This window comes from Malaclemys terrapin, chromosome 8 (assembly GCF_027887155.1).
Source record: "Malaclemys terrapin pileata isolate rMalTer1 chromosome 8, rMalTer1.hap1, whole genome shotgun sequence".
NCBI classification, from domain to species: Eukaryota; Metazoa; Chordata; order Testudines; family Emydidae; genus Malaclemys; species Malaclemys terrapin.
In genome coordinates this window covers 106,397,370-106,413,487 of record NC_071512.1, presented here as the reverse complement: position 1 = coordinate 106,413,487, position 16,118 = coordinate 106,397,370, and the positions used below count along the sequence as shown (strand labels likewise).

Genomic DNA, 16,118 nt, shown 5'->3' with positions numbered 1-16,118 from the left:
CAATGGCATGACCTAGCCATGGGACAATGCGATCTGATTTGGAGTCAGTGACGGGAGTAGAGCGCAGGTGTGATGTGCTCATGATGGCCATTCCCACTGAGGTGGCAGTCACACCTTCTGTGCAAGCTAGAGCCTTTTCATTACGTCTAACATCAGCCTTACTGTATAGAAATATACAGTAATTTACAATATATTTCCATGATCTCTGAAGAATGTATGGATTGCTATAGAAGGATCTTTATCAAGGAGGAATGGAATACATTTCCGAACAAGCTGGAAATGGAGTAAAGTTTTTTGTTTTTCATTTTTTCTTTTTTGCTCATTGCAATTTGGCTTAGCGGTGAGTTCAACAGGACCCGGAGGCTTCAGACCAATTGACAAGTGGATGCCTTTGTTAAAAGGTGAGAGACTGTTCTTTCTGCTAGTTCGTCTAAACATTTCGTCTTCTGACTCTCATCACCTCATTCTTATCTAAGTTCAGTTTTAGCCAGCTGTTCTTCACCCAGAAGCTCATCTCTTGTAGGCATTATGACATCCTTGTGTTGACATTGGTGCATTTATGGAACATAACAGAGTTGGATATCTTCAGTATACATTTTTGGCAATGGAGCTTGGGGTGTCTCACCATCTCTACAAGTGGAGTTGTGTAAAAGCTGAAGCAGTGAGGAGATGGATGGATCCATGTAAGATTCCAAATATGAAGATTGTTGGATAACTACTCCTCTTTCCCATGATCACTCTCTGGATCCTGTTTGAGAGGAATAATTGAAACCATTTTAGTGCTGAATCATCAACTTTAGTTCTATTAAGTTATACAGGCTTGGCAAGCCAGTTGACTGCCTATTATTTGACAACGGTCAAATATTGTTCAATATTCCAGCAAGAAGGCCATAATATAGGTGGTGGGCTACCTTTTTGATTGCATCATGGTGCTATCTGTTAGCAAGCCTGCTTAAATGTCTTGTTCACTGACTTTACCACAGAGCTCTTCTTCAGGTCTGGGAAAAGTATTCAGAGTGTCATAGCTAAATACAAGATTGAACAGATAGTTTAGTATAAGTAGTTGGCACTTTCTAAGGGACAATTCAAGATGGAGTGGACCATTAACACCCCTTTAGTCATAGGACAAAAACAGGAGTTAGAGGGTTACGGATTGTTGTAATAAGACATAAATCCAATGTCTTTATTAAGACCATGATTTTCAGAGTCTAGCAAAGTTATGAATTTAAGCTCTGAGGCTCATTTTTTGAAAGTGTTATGCAGGTTTCCTCTAATAGGTCAGATATAGAGTGATCACTTTGTGAAAAGTGTTCACTCACAGGTGATGTGGTGTTTTTGTCTTTTATCATTTTCCTTTGAGAGTTCATTCTAGAACATAGTGATAGTCTGGTTTTACCCACATAGTTGTTGTTGGGGCATTTAGCTCTCTGGTTGAGGTACATCACTTGCTGTGATAGACATGTGTAGGATCCATGGAACTTGAAAAGTGTGTTGTGGGGGTGTTGATCATTGTATCAGTGGAGATGTGTCTGCAGTTTTTCTTCTGTTGTACCGGCAGGGTCTGATGCTGCTTTGAATTAGTATGTCCTGGTCTGTGGGCAGGTTGATTCTGATGACGTCTTTGGAGAGGTTGGGGCATTGTTTGAAGGTCAGAAAAAGGGGGTTCAGAAAAGATTCCTTTCAGGTTGAGGTCCCCATCGAATATGGGTTGTAGTTGTTCGATGATACCCTGTATGGGTTCCAGTGTGGGGTGGTAGGTGACAAATAGGGGTGTGCAGTCAGAGGGGGTTTTATTTCTATATTGAAGCAGGTTATCTTGGTGTATTTGGGTGGCCCATTCCAAGATGCGGTCATCTTCTCTGGTGTATTGTCCTTGTTTAGTGAAAGTGGTTTTGAGTGTGTTAAGGTGTATATCCCAGACTTTTTCCTTGGATCATATTCTGTGGAAGCTGAGTGCCTGGCTGTAGATAACAGATTTCTTGGTGTGTTTGGGGTTGTTACTGGATCTATGAAGATAGGTGTGGTGATCCATGGGTTTCTTGTATATATTTGTCTGAAGGGTTCGATTGTTGAAGTTGATTGTGGTGTCTAGGAAATGGATGCTGATGTTGGAGTGTTCCAGAGAGAGTTTAATGGATGGGTGGAAATTGTTGAAGTTGTGGTGGACATCTATGAGGGAGTTTAAGTTGTCTGTCCACTGGATGAAAATATCCTTGATGTATCTCAGCTATATCATTGGTTTCATGGTGCATTTGTCCATAAATTCTTGTTCAAGGTGGCCCATGAAGAGGTTGGCATATTGGGGAGCCATCCTAATACCCAGGGTTGTTCTCATGGTTTGGACAAAGTGTTTGTTGTTGAATATAAAATTGTTATGGGTAAGGATGAAATGGATGAATTTGGTGATGCATTTGGGATGCATTTCTGAGGGTTGTCCATTGTCTTGTAAATATTTGAGGCAGGTAGCTGTGCCATCATTGTGAGGGATGTTGGTGTATCAGGAGGTGACATCCATGGTGGCAAAGATAATATTCTGAGGGAGGTTGTTAATGGTGCGGTGTTTATGGAAGAAGTTGGTTGTGTCATGGAGGAAGCTGGCCCTTTGTATGGTGAGCGGTTTAAGGATGGGTTCTGAGTCCTGATATTCCTTCAGAACGAGTGCCATAACCAGATGTGATGGGTCTCCCTGGGTTCCCTTGTTTGTGTATTTTGGGAAGCACGTAGAAGGTCCCTGGGGTGGGTTCATGGGAGATGAGTTAATAGAGTTTCTCTTGGAGTTTTTTGGAGAAGCGTTTGATGATATCCTTAAGTTCCTGGGTAAACTGTGGTGAATTGAAGGATTAGAAGGGAGCACAAGGGTCAACTAGTTTAACCTCCTGCCAAGGTGCAGGATTTGTTGTGTGTAACCCTTCCAAGACAGATGGCTATCGAGTCTCATTTTGAAACTTCCAGTGAAGGAGTTTTCCCGACTTCCTGAGGAAGTTTGTTCCATTGTCCTACTGTTCTTACAGTTAAGAAGTTTTCCCTGAGATTTAATGTACCCATTGCCTTTTGTCCTGCTCTCTGTGGCAAGACAAAACAGTTTTTCCTCATCTTTTTAATGGGAGCCTTAAAAGTATTTGAAGATCACCATCATGTTCTCTGCCCCCCCTCCCCCTGCGCAATCTCCCTCTTTTCCAAACTAAAGATACTCAGTTTGTTCAGCCTTCGTGCATCTGGCTTACATTCCATCACTTTGATCATCTTTGTCACTCACTCTGTATCCTTTCCAGTTTCTCTACATCCTGTGTGTATAGTTAGGGCCCTAATAAATTTATGGCCATGAAATCTGGTCTCCCACCGTGAAATCTGGTCTTTTGCATGCTTTTACCCTAGACTATTCAGATTTCATGGGGGAGACCAGCGTTTCTCAAATTTAGGAGTCCTGACCCAAGTTGGGAGTTGCAGGGGGCGTCACAAGGCTATTTTAGAGGGGTCACAGTATTGACACCCTTACTTCTGCTCTGATTTCAGAGCTGGGCTGCCAGAGAGTGGTGGCTGTTGGCCAGGTCTCCAGCTTTGCAGGCAATGCAGCAGCGCAGAAGTAAGGGTAGCAATACCACACCATGCCAGCCTTACTTCTGCGTTGCTGGCTTCAGAGTGGGCAACCGGACAGTGGCGGCTGCTGACTGATGGCCCAGCTCTGCAGGCAGCAGTGCAGAAGTAAGGGTGTCAATACCATACCAGGCCATCCTTCCTTCTGCACTGCTGCTGCACTGCTGCTGAGGTGGCCCTACCTTTAGAGCTGGGCTCCCGGCCAGCAGCCACCACTCTCCAGCTGCTCAGCTTTGAAGGCAGCGCTGCTGGCAGCAGCAGCACAGAAATAAGAACTGCAACCCCCCCCTACAATAACCTGCGACCTCCCCCCCCCCCCCCCAACTCCTTTTTGGATCAGGACTCCTACAATTACAACACCATGACATTTCAGATTTAAATAGCTGAAATCATGAAATTTATGATTTTTAAAATCCTATGACTGAAATTGACCAAAATGGACCGTGAATTTGGTAGGGCCCTGTTGTCAGACACTACCGGTGTGGTGCTCTGCTCTGTTCAATGTTGATATCAATCGGCTGCGTGCGTGTGTTCCCTCTGTGTGCTGCCCCAGCTCTGCGCAGATAGCTGTCACAGCAGACCCCGAAAGAACCCCCAATGACCACAGACTTTAGTAAGGTACGAAGGCACTTTGGCCAGGTTTATTGTCGAAGAGAAACACAGTCTCTAGCTCCCCGGCATAGAAGTCCAAGGTGCTGCTGAGGTGCGGCTAGCTAGTACTTATGTGCTCCCTGACAATGGACTCAGCTCAGTCAGTGGCGGGACTTTTCACTGCCCCCTAGGCTGGACAAAGACACTGCCCTAGGGATGCATTCTTATACACAGATACAAACAAGTTACACGTAACAGAGGGTCCTGTGGCACCTTTAAGACTAACAGAAGTATTGGGAGCATAAGCTTTCGTGGGTAAGAACCTCACTTCTTCAGATGCAAGTAATGGAAATCTCCAGAGGCAGGTATAAATTAGTATGGAGATAACGAGGTTAGTTCAATCAGGGAGGGTGAGGGGCTCTGCTAGCAGTTGAGGTGTGAACACCAAGGGAGGAGAAACTGCTTCTGTAGTTGGATAGCCGTTCACAGTCTTTGTTTAATCCTGATCTGATGGTGTCAAATTTGCAAATGAACTGGAGCTCAGCAGTTTCTCTTTAGAGTCTGGACCCCGAAGTTTTTTTGCTGTAAGATGGCTACCTTTACATCTGCTATTGTGTGGCCAGGGAGGTTGAAGTGTTCTCCTACAGGTTTTTGTATATTTCCATTCCTGATATCTGACTTGTGTCCATTTATCCTCTTGCATAGTGACTGTCCAGTTTGGCCAATGTACATAGCAGAGGGGCATTGCTGGCACATGATGGCATATATAACATTGGTGGACGTGCAGGTGAATGAGCCGGTGATGTTGTAGCTGATCTGGTTAGGTCCTGTGATGGTGTTGCTGGTGTAGATATCTGGGCAGAGTTGGCATCGAGGTTTGTTGCATGGATTGGCTCCTGAGTTAGAGTTGTTATGGTGCGGTGCGTGGTTGCTGGTGAGAATATGCTTAAGGTTGGCAGGTTGTCTGTGGGCGAGGACTGGCCTGCCTCCCAAGGTCTGTGAAAGTGAGGGATCATTGTCCAGGATGGGTTGTAGATCACTGATGATGCATTGGAGAGGTTTAAGCTGAGGACTGTAGGTGATGGCCAGTGGAGTTCTGTTGGTTTCTTTTTTGGGCCTGTCTTGTAGCAGGAGGCTTCTGGGTACACGTCTGGCTCTGTTGATTTGTCAGGAGTCAGATATCAGGAATGGCAATATACAAAAACCTGTAGGAGAACACTTCAACCTCCCTGGCCACACAATAGCAGATGTAAAGGTAGCTGTAAATGTCCTCTACGCAGCAAGGGACAACCCCACTACGTAGCAAGGTGCCGCTTCTCACCTTGTACATGTTGGTTTGAACAAAACAACTCTATCCATCATATTACCCTTTTGGCCCTGTCATTGGGATGGGTCAGCTTGTTCCTTGTTGTGTGTGGAATGTACAAGTGTGCGAATGTTCTGATATCTGGTGTCCAGTCCCTTTTAGGTATGTCTCTTTTTGCAGCATCAGCCATTTCCTTGCCAGCTTCTGTGAGCAGGGCCTGCCTCTGGCTCACAGCTTAACTTTGCTTTATGTTAGCAAAGTCTTGACCATTACTTTAGTTCAGGCCTCAGGCCTCATACTGGGCCTCTGATAAGGGTTTATGTTTCAGGGCCTCATCTTACTACAGGCCCTATATATAGCAGTGACACAGTACTCCAGCTCAGGCCTAACCAGCACTAAGTAGAGTGGTACTATCACCTCCCTTAACTTGCATGCTATGCCTCTGTTAATGTAACCCAAAATTGCATCTTCAAAATTGCGTGTTTTCAAATCCCTCCCCAAACAACTCCAAGAGACATTCTACAAACTCATCTCAGACTTGAAGAAGAGCTTTGTGTAAGCTTGAAAGCTTGCCTCTATCCTTAGAAAGTGGTTCAATAAAAGATACTACCTCACCCACCTTGTCTCAGAAAAATGATAAAAGATAAAAACACCATATCATCAGTAGGTGAACACTTTTCACAAACCAGTTACTCCATATATGACCTCTATCTTCATCTTCAAAGGAAACTCACACAACACCTTCAAAAGACAAGCTTGGAGCTTAAATTCGTAACTTTGCTAGACATTAAAAATTGTGGATTTAACAAAGTCATTGGATTTATGGCTTATTACAACAATCAGTAACCCGCTAACTTCCCTTTTTTGTCCTATGACTGCAGAGGGGTTAACTGGCTACTTCATCTTGAATCGTCTCTTACGATATGGGTTAACTAGTTACGCTAAACCATCTGTTCCACTTGGTATTTGGTTGTGTGACACTCTGCGGGCATGTTTACACGTCCAGCACGGTTGCAGTGCGATGCAGCTGCACCACGGCAGCATGTCTGGTAAAGACGCTCTATGCTGACAGGAGAGAGTTCTCCCATTGGCATGATAAAACCACCTTTGTAAGTGGCAGAAGCTACATTGATGGGAGAAGTTCACACACCGACATAGCGCCGTCCACACCAGTGCTTATGTCGGTGTAAATTATGTCGGTCGGGAGTGGGGTTTATTCAAACCCTAGAGCAACATAAGTTCTGTGACATAAACTGTAGTTTTGACATAGTCCGAGTACCTTTTCCAGATCTGGAGAGGATCTCTGTGTAAACTCGAAAGCGTATCTTCTTCCCAATAGAAGATAGTTCAATAAAAGACATTACTTCACCCACCTTGTCTTTCTAAGGCGGTGCGCATCAGTTACAGAAGTTGCCATCCTCTCTCCCGGAAGAGGATTAACTTTTATTTATGATGCATTTATGTATGTACTGTAGATAAATTATAAAGATCTTTAGCTGTTTTAGTGGTCAAAGACACCTTTTTTTATATAGCTATTTTTGCCTTACCCAAACGTTTATTTGGGTCTTTAATAAATGCATTCTGCAGCATGATGTTATTTGACAAAAGCAAATGTGTAACCCACATACACATAGTGTGGTTGGTTCTCTGTCCCCCTCTAATGGGTAGTCACTGTATGGACATGTATGAATCTGCTAAATTCTTTGCGATATGGAATCTTGTCCTTGGTTCTATCTCTGTTGCCACTGACCCATCCAGGGGTGTTGAATTAAATAAGTGATAGTAATTGTTAGTAAATTTGCTCCCAAATCTCCTCTCAGTGGAATTACACAGAAGTAAATTGCTTCCAGAGAACGTGCTAAACCCAAGCTTAAAACTATACCTGTTTCTACTTCTAATCTTTCTAAACCGTCATGCTTAAAACTGAGGAAACAAAAGTTTTAGGTGGAGAAAACAAGGAAAATATTTTGACTTGCTGGCCTGAAGAATAAAGGCAAGCATGGGAAGAGTATTTGCACATTTATTCTAGTCTTTTGTACAAAGACCTTAATTAAATAAAGATTATATACTGTGTTTCTGTGCTAATAATTTGGATATCATATAGGTGAGAAAACAAAATCTCTTGGTCAATATATTAGGTGAAGATTAAACCTAACATGGTTATGGTTATAAGCAAGTATGGGGAGCCTTGCTAATGTTATCACACTTATTAATTTTGTGCAAATATAGTATCAAAGCTAAGTGGGGGCAAATATTCCCTAATATTGCAAATATCCAAAGTGCAAATAGATAAGGTAAGACATCACCATTGCTCAAAAATAGGAGAGTCTGGTATCTTAGTGGGCAGGCTGTGCACTGCTGTACAGGAGACCTTGGTTTGAATTCTGGTCTCTCTTTTTCCCCTTTCATGCTCAGAGGGCGCGGAAGTTATGGAGACAGTACAGTTATCCCTGGGAAGAAATGCGTTATATCACTCAGCTTCAGTCTCTCTTGGCAACAAGGCAGTCCTATGGTGAGTCATGTGCAGTTTTCCCTGACTCAGGAGAAAGGCAGCCATGACAGTACAATGCCTCAAGTGTGGGGAATATAAAATGAAGAAAATGGGTAAAGAATGTCCCATGGTGCTCTGAGAAGGAAGAGGGGAGTGGCATTCTGTTCCCATCCCGTACTATCTTGGATGTGGAAATAAAGAAGAATAATGCCTTTTCAGTTTGTGGTATTTTTGTTATAAATTGGTGAGAGAGACTTTACATTCTAACTATACTCCTCCCTTCAACTCAGAAGAGAAACACTCCCGAGCAGTAGATTAAAAATAACCTAGTGCTCTTAAATTGAGATGAGGTGTTGAGTCAGGAGCTGGAATGTGTGGCATTGCGCCTACGGAGGCTCCATAGCAGAATTGCCAGTAGTATATGGGGCTTGCTGAAATTATTTGAAGTATAGTTTGTAAAGGGGACATTGGTACATGAGAAGGATTTTAGGATTGATCTGTGTGTTAGTAATATTTTAAAAATGGGGAAAATGTTGTATGCAGTTTCTTTTAATAAAATTTGCCACTATTTAATCTACCTAATTTTCATACCAGGACCATCGTAAAATTATTATTATATAGTGTGCATGTAAAGATCTCGCCTTCACTCTCCACCAGAGAACTGGGATTCTGGTTTGTTTGGGGTTTTTTGTTTGTTTGTTTTTTGCTGTTGGTGGTGCTAATTGCGCGAAGGTGGCTGGGGTTTTCATTTTGCTCTGACGGTGCTGAGGTATGTGGGAGTCCTGACATCTTCCAGATTTGAGGACCAGTAGTCAAGAAAACTCCATCTGCTGGGCGTAAAGGTCTCAATTCTCTTGTTCCTGTGGAACATAGCTGTCAGCGGAGGTCGTGAGCCTGTAGAGAGAGGCATTTGTATGGTAACTTGGATTGCTTCCATGGAAGGCTTTAAAGATGAGGACCATAACCTTGAATTTGACCTACTAGCCAATGAGGAACCATAAATGGTGGGTTTTATACATATTTGAAAATGTTAAATACTTCTTTAAAAAAAATACACCACAATCTCTTAGACACAGTGTTTTAATTAAAATCTGGACAAGATGTTCATGTGGAATGTTAGTTTGGAAAGCTAACTTTTGGCAGATGATGGATTTCAGGAAAGACAGACAGTAGTTTGTGACAACCATGCAAACAGCATGAGTTTGATTTGAGCTAATGATAGAAATTACCATTCAAAAACTAAAATGCAAGACTCAGAGATTTAAGGGATGCAAGGGAACCTCTTGAGTGCTACAAAAGATGATTATCATAGTGTAGCCTTCAAAAACAACAAAGAGTCTGGTGGCACCTTAAAGACTAACAGATTTATTTGGGCATAAGCTTTCGTGAGTAAAAACCTCACTTCTTCGGATGCATAGAAGTGAGGTTTTTACTCACGAAAGCTTATGCCCAAATAAATCTGTTAGTCTTTAAGGTGCCACCAGACTCTTTGTTGTTTTTGTAGATACAGACTAACACGGCTACCCCCTGATACTTGACATAGTGTAGCCTTGGATTTTTTTTAGTGTCCTCAATATCCTTTGACAGTTTGTTCTATTGCCAATTTGTCCTTGTAGTTTTGAAGTTCATAAAGAAGGGAAGAAGAAATAGCTAAGCTAGAACATAACCTCATTATGTATTTGTTCCTGATATGTTTAACTTGTGCAGTAAAATTGATAGTTTAACAAATTAACACATTATGAATGTTTTAAGATGGAAGTTCTGTAGATTCTTACATGGTTTGATTTCCAAAAATGGGATAGTTCGCATGTTTCCTCCCCAGTAAAGAACAGCTGTTCTTACACTGCTCATGACTTTCCTAGGGGCTCTGGGTGGGAGCAATGACTGTATTCCTATCACAGGATGAATTTTCGAGCTGGTATCTGAGATTTCTGTCAGAGTTTTTTCTTGTATGCCATCGCTCTCTGTGGTTCTGCATTTTTCTTGTGATTCACTGAGAGTGAACGTGTCACTGCTGTCTGAAGCCCAGAAAAAGTTTGCCACTGATTTGCTGTGCTCTTAAGTGTGAGTGATGTCAGTAGTACATTGCTGTCTGTATGACGGATCAGATTGTTTAGTTTGTATCTTTGGCTTCTCAGTACTATTGCTGCATACTGTTGGTCTTCATTTCCTGTTTATGGATGCTAGAAATAGACTCGTGGAAGACTTCTTTAAAAATAATTAGATTTTGACATGAGCTGGCTGATTAATCTGGACTGTTACTGAATTCATAAAGTCTGTGGTGACACTGGGGATATTTGAAGAGCTCTGTGTTACATTGATTGTTCTGTACTCTGCACTCGAGTGATAACAGCGGGTTCTCCTTTCTGGCTTTAAACCTCCTCTTCTGAGAAGAAACAGTGTATCAGAAAGTACAATGATGAAACGGAGGCAACAGAGACTTGGAGCCCCATCTCTGCGGATCCAGTAAGGACTGTTGTGAAAAAAAAAAGCAATTTAACATTGCATATGGAAACTATCAGGAAAAATACCCAGAATTTTTCATGGCCAACAAATGTCATCTTAATTTAACTTAGAAGAGGATTAATTATTGAAGGAGCATTTTATCAGTGTCAGACTTTTCATTTGGCTGTACATAGGAAATATTATTTTCCAAAACTGCAGTGAATGCTGTATTAGAAGTAAAAGTTTTGCCAGATAAATGCAATCTTTTATAGTTTTAAAAATAGTTGTTTAAATGGGCACCTAATATATGTTTAGTATTGTACATGGCATTAACTGCTATGGTAAAACTGAACACTCTTCATACTCCATGCTTTTTGCATTCTTATTTATTTTTTTAAAATCAATTCTAGGCATTTTAAGGATACCAATTTATGGAACATATTTTATTTTGATACTTACATCCTTTGTAAAGCACTTTGAAATCTTCTGATGAGAAGCACAATGTAAGAGCAAGTTATTATTAGTGTTATTTTGATCTTAAAAATGAAAGAAATTGTATATAAAGAGTATGGATGTAAGAATGGAGGCTAAGTGAATCTGTGCTACGTAGTCCATGATGAAGGAAGAGGAGGAGGAGAAGAGGAAGGCTTAACCTTTCTGTCAGCAGATTGTAAACCCCATCAGCCGTTTAAGTACAGATTGCTCGTGGGGATTTCCAGAAACTAGGGGTTGCTTACTGATCAGATGCATTTGGTTTCATTAGGGAATTTTAGAGCAGGGAATATTAGCAGCTCTGGATTATTTCAGTATTTTAACATGCAGTATTTGGGCCCAAAATAACCATAACCAAAATCCATCCCAAATTTTCATAGTACTGTATTTATTAATGTTTTGAACAGGACAGATGGAGGTCTTTTTATTATTTATTTATTTTTACCAAAAGTAAAGTAGGTGAATATCTATGCCCAGTTAATACAACATATGTTATTTATTATTTGTATAATACCACCTCGTAGCACCCAGAAGTCCTAGCCAGGACCCCATTGTGCAAGACTCTGTACAAACACAGAAGAAAGACACAGCCCCTGCCCCAAAGAATTTACAATCTTGTACAGTCTTACCATCTGGTATAGTACATATCACTCCTGTCTACAGCACAATTCTTGCTGTGTGTCCCAAACAAAAATCATTAATAATTGAGCCTTCATTGTACATGTAAGGATTAAATTTTGGGGATTGGGCACAACATTTTTAATTTTGTGATATGTAAAGTCTTGATTGAGGATCATAGTTTTAATATAAGAGTGGCTTTTATGGTTTATATTTAATGATTTAAAATTTGTCTTTTAATTCTGGTATAACAGCCCATGCTTCTTTGGGTTGGTGGGAAAAAATATTATACCACCTAATGTGAAATACAAAATATTCCAATTGTAACTTCACATGAAGTTGATTTATTTGTTGGTCATGATAAAAATCGTATCCAAATTAGTTTTCAAGAAACTTAAGTGGTCAAAACAACAGTTCTAGGTATTAATGTGTAGCTGTTAAGGTAAATTGGATACTGAGTTATGTAAACAGGCCTAGCAGACCTGTGGTGTTGGTAGCAAATGCAATATTTTTCTTCAAAGAATATTGTTTTGGAATACTTTGTGAAGGGTCCCTCCAGCCAGCCAGCATTTGTACTAGACTTTGGTAAATTTTGTCACACTAAGGAGTGCAGCATTGGACCTTAAAATATGTTCAGCTGTTTGGAGTGTAGTAACTCATGTTGCTGTAGTTATGATATTCTCTTATGTAAATATACACAGATTATTTTCCTCCAGCGTGCTAAAAATCTGGGGTAAAAAAGACTTTCATATCATATTAGAAATTAATACATTTCAATAGCTCAGGCATTTTTTCTTTATCATAGAATCATAGATTAGGGTTGGAAGAGACCTCATGAGGTCATCTAGTCCAACCCCCAGGTCAAAGTAGGACCAACCCCAACTAAATCATCCCAGCCAGGGCTTTGTCAAGCCTGGCCGTAAAAACCTCTAAGGATGGAGGTTCTACCATCTCCCTAGGTAAAAACAATGAGGAGTCTTGTGGCACCTTAAAGACTAACAGATTTATTTGGGCATAAGCTTTCGTGGGTTAAAAAACCCACTTCTTCAGATACATGGAGTCTTCCCAAATAAATCTGTTAGTCTTTAAGGTGCCACTGGACTCCTCGTTGGCTCCCTAGGTAAAGCATTCCAGTGCTTCACCACCCCCCAGTGAAATAGTTTTTCCTAATATCCAACCTAGACCTCCCCCACTGCAACTTGAGACCGTTGCTCCTTGTTCTGTCATCAGGTACCACTGAGAACAGCCGAGCTCCATCCTCTTTGGAACCCCCCTTCCGGTAGTTGAAGGCTGCTATCAAATCCCCCCTCACTCTTTTCTTCTGCAGACTAAATAAGCCCAGTTTCCTCAGTCTCTCCTTGTAAGTCATGTGTACTAGCCCCCTAATAGTTTTCGTTGCCCTCCGCTGGACTCTGTCCAGTTTGTCCACATCCTTTCTGTAGTGGGGGGGCCATGATCACTACCCGTTGAGCCCGATGATCTAGCCAGCTTTCTATCTACCTTATAGTCCATTCATCCAATCTATCCTTTAGCAAAATGAGCACACACTTGGGAGTCTTCTCAATTCTAATCCTGGTTCTGCAGTTGATCTGCTGTGATTGGTCACGTAACTTCTCTGTGCCTCTATTTCCCTATCACTGAAATTAGAATATCTACTTCACAGTGCTGTTGTCAGGCTAAATTAGTTAATGTTTGTAAAGCACTTTGAAGATGTAACGTACTAGGTGCTAAATGACAAGTTTCAGAGTAACAGCCGTGTTAGTCTGTATCCGCAAAAAGAAGAACAGGAGTACTTGTGGCACCTTAGAGACTAACAAATTTATTAGAGCATAAGCTTTCGTGGACTACAGCCCACTTCTTCGGATGCATCCGAAGAAGTGGGCTGTAGTCCACGAAAGCTTATGCTCTAATAAATTTGTTAGTCTCTAAGGTGCCACAAGTACTCCTGTTCTTCTTTTTAGGTGCTAAATGTTTTCTATTTAAGGATCTGTATAATTTACTTTTCACAGTAAGTATAGTAACTCCTCACTTAATGTTGTAGTTATGTTCCTGAAAAATGTTACTTTAAGCAAAACGATGTTAAACGCATCCAATTTTCCCATAAGATTTAATGTAAATGGGGAGGTTAGGTTCCAAGGAAATTTTTTTTGCCAGACAAGTCATTATATACACACAGTACAAATTTTAAACAATTTTAAACAAGCAATTTAATACTATACTCAGCAATGATGTTTGTGAAGCTCTTCCCTTCTCCCCTCCAGCCTCCTGAATGATGGCAGAGTTTAGTCCCGCTTGACAGTGAAAAATTAACAGGTGCTCTGCACCCACCGGCAGTGAAGCTCCCCACACCTCACTGCCTCCCTCCCAGAAAGTTCTAAGCGCTGCCAAACAGCTGTTTAGCTGCGCGGCAAGCTCTGGAAGGAAGGGGGAGGAGGTGGAGAAGAGGAAGTTGTGCAATGCTCCCTTGTAAAGTCGCTGCTCTTCCAGAGAATCCTACAAGCAGTGAACAGAGCAGGCAGCCAAATGACGTTATAAGGGCGCATTGCACAACTTTAAACGAGCCTGTTCCTTAATGGAGCAGGTACGTAACATTGAAACAATGTTAAGCGGGAGGACGTTAAGTGAGATGTTACTGTATTTCTAACACACCTATGTATGAGAAACAAGCAGGGTGAGGTAATATCTTTTACTGGGCCAACTTCTGTTGGTGAGAAATACAAACTTTCGAGACACACAGAACTCTTCTTCAGGTCTGGGAAAGGTACTCCCAGCATCACAGCAAAATGCAAGGTGGAAAAGATTGTTTAGCACGAGTTGATCCAATAAAAGATATTACCTCCCACACCGTGTCTCTCTAATATCAAGGGACTGACACGGCTTCAACTACACTGCATATAATCTTAGGTTTGGCATGGAAGATTTGGTCAGTTCAGGATCAAATAACTCCACAGTGGAAAAATAACATTGAGTTAGTGTTGCATTGGCTACCAGTAACAACAAATTTTTGGTTATTTCATCGTAACAGTTGAACAAGTTCAGGTGTTGATTAAAAGGATGACTTTTGACCACTTAGTTTATTAAATTACTTTAATAGAAAAACTTGTAAATAATTTTTATTGTTTTAAAAATACAAACAATAACATATGACATTGACACTGATTGTTTCTACTGTGGTACCTTGTCAGAATCTCCTCTCCTTTGTACTCCCACTGCCGAGGAAGTGATGTTCATCAGCACATGTTCTCCCCTACATCTGCTCCAGGTCTACAACACCTTAAAATCCCATTTAGTGCGGATTCTGCTCTCGCTACTTCTCCTTTAGTCTTTTACCTGAACCCACAACCCCAGAGCAACCCTGCTAGTCCCTGCTACAGCAATCCGCTACAGTGGAGGTAAGGAAAAATATAAAGTAGGAACAGTTAACAATTTGATTCCAGTATAACAACTTATAAACATCTCATTAGTTAATAATTCAAGAGAATAACATCTAAAAAAAGATAAACAGACTTTGTGTTTATATTTAACTTTATGGTGTTCAGGTCTATTTTGCATGTTTGTCCGAACTGTTAGTTCACCTACAGCTAAAGGTCTAGAATAAGGAAAAAAATAACATACGTACATACATAGGCATACATGCATACATACTAACTAGCATACTACATGAGTTTAGAAATTAACTCTTCATTGTTATTGCCTATAATGTTCTTCAGTTTCTTAAACCTTGTTGTACTATTGCAGAACAAATGGGTCATAAGAATTCTCTTAGTTCTTTGAGTGATCATCCCATGTGTCTTCCACTCGAGATGTGCATGTGCTCCATGCGCCTGAGACGGGAAGATTTTTGCTAGCAGTGTCTGTTGGTTCATACTTCTGCCCTTCTCCTCGTGCTTCAAACCTAGGTCATAAGCGGCAGCATGGGCTGACTGCCTCTCCAGTTTCTTTCTACTGCCCGTGGTCTGAGATTGAAGCTCTTCAGTGTCTGCAGTGTTAGCTAGCATTCTTCTTCAAAACTTTGTCGTTAGTTTTAAATAATTTAAAAAACCTGTTTGTAGACAGTTTAGTAGTCCTGAGGACCTGGGTGTCCTGTCCTCTCCCCCCCCCCCCCGACCTCTGTATCCCCGTGGGGTGCCTACTATGCCCAGGATCCTGAGATTCAAAGACTGTGTGGCCTGCCCCTGGGCTTTTCCAGTCAGGGATGACCACAATACATGGGGATGCTCATATCCCTTCTAAATGCAGCATCAAACCCATGAGCACAGGCTTAAAAGATTCCTGATGGACTGTGCTTTAAGGCCCCGGTTCAATCCCGGCCGATCAGACCTCCATGTACATCAGTCAGAGGCACTGTGAAGCACCCATCCAAGGACAATGGTCTCCAGCTTTAGGGGGAATCTCAGCAAACAAGACGGTTCTTCCAAACAAAGGCATGAGGAGGGTAAGAGCAAACATTCTCATAAGAAACATGAGATATCTCCCTCCAAGTCATCACCCAAAAAAAGGACCTCCTCTCTGATAAACGGCCAGTAAAACTTTGCACCTGAGCACCAGAGTGTCAGGAGCTCACAAGGAGTACAGTTCTGG

General features: G+C 41.5%; 1 protein-coding gene across 5 annotated transcripts in view; it reads left to right on the top strand.

The window, feature by feature from the left end:
* MAST2 (microtubule associated serine/threonine kinase 2) overlaps nucleotides 1-16,118 on the top strand; it is a 344,273-nt gene that overhangs the window by 160,188 nt on the left and 167,967 nt on the right. Inside the window, exons 1-2 of one of the 5 annotated variants that reach the window (XM_054036561.1) lie at nucleotides 10,148-10,448; nucleotides 14,723-14,929. The exons of 3 other annotated variants lie outside the window; for them this stretch is intronic. In XM_054036561.1, coding sequence (XP_053892536.1) covers nucleotides 10,399-10,448; nucleotides 14,723-14,929 — 257 coding nt within the window. In that variant the 5' untranslated portion in view covers nucleotides 10,148-10,398. Of the gene's footprint in view, nucleotides 1-10,147; nucleotides 10,449-14,722; nucleotides 14,930-16,118 lie in introns of those variants that run through there. One more of the 5 variants, XM_054036565.1, reaches the window with a different exon arrangement.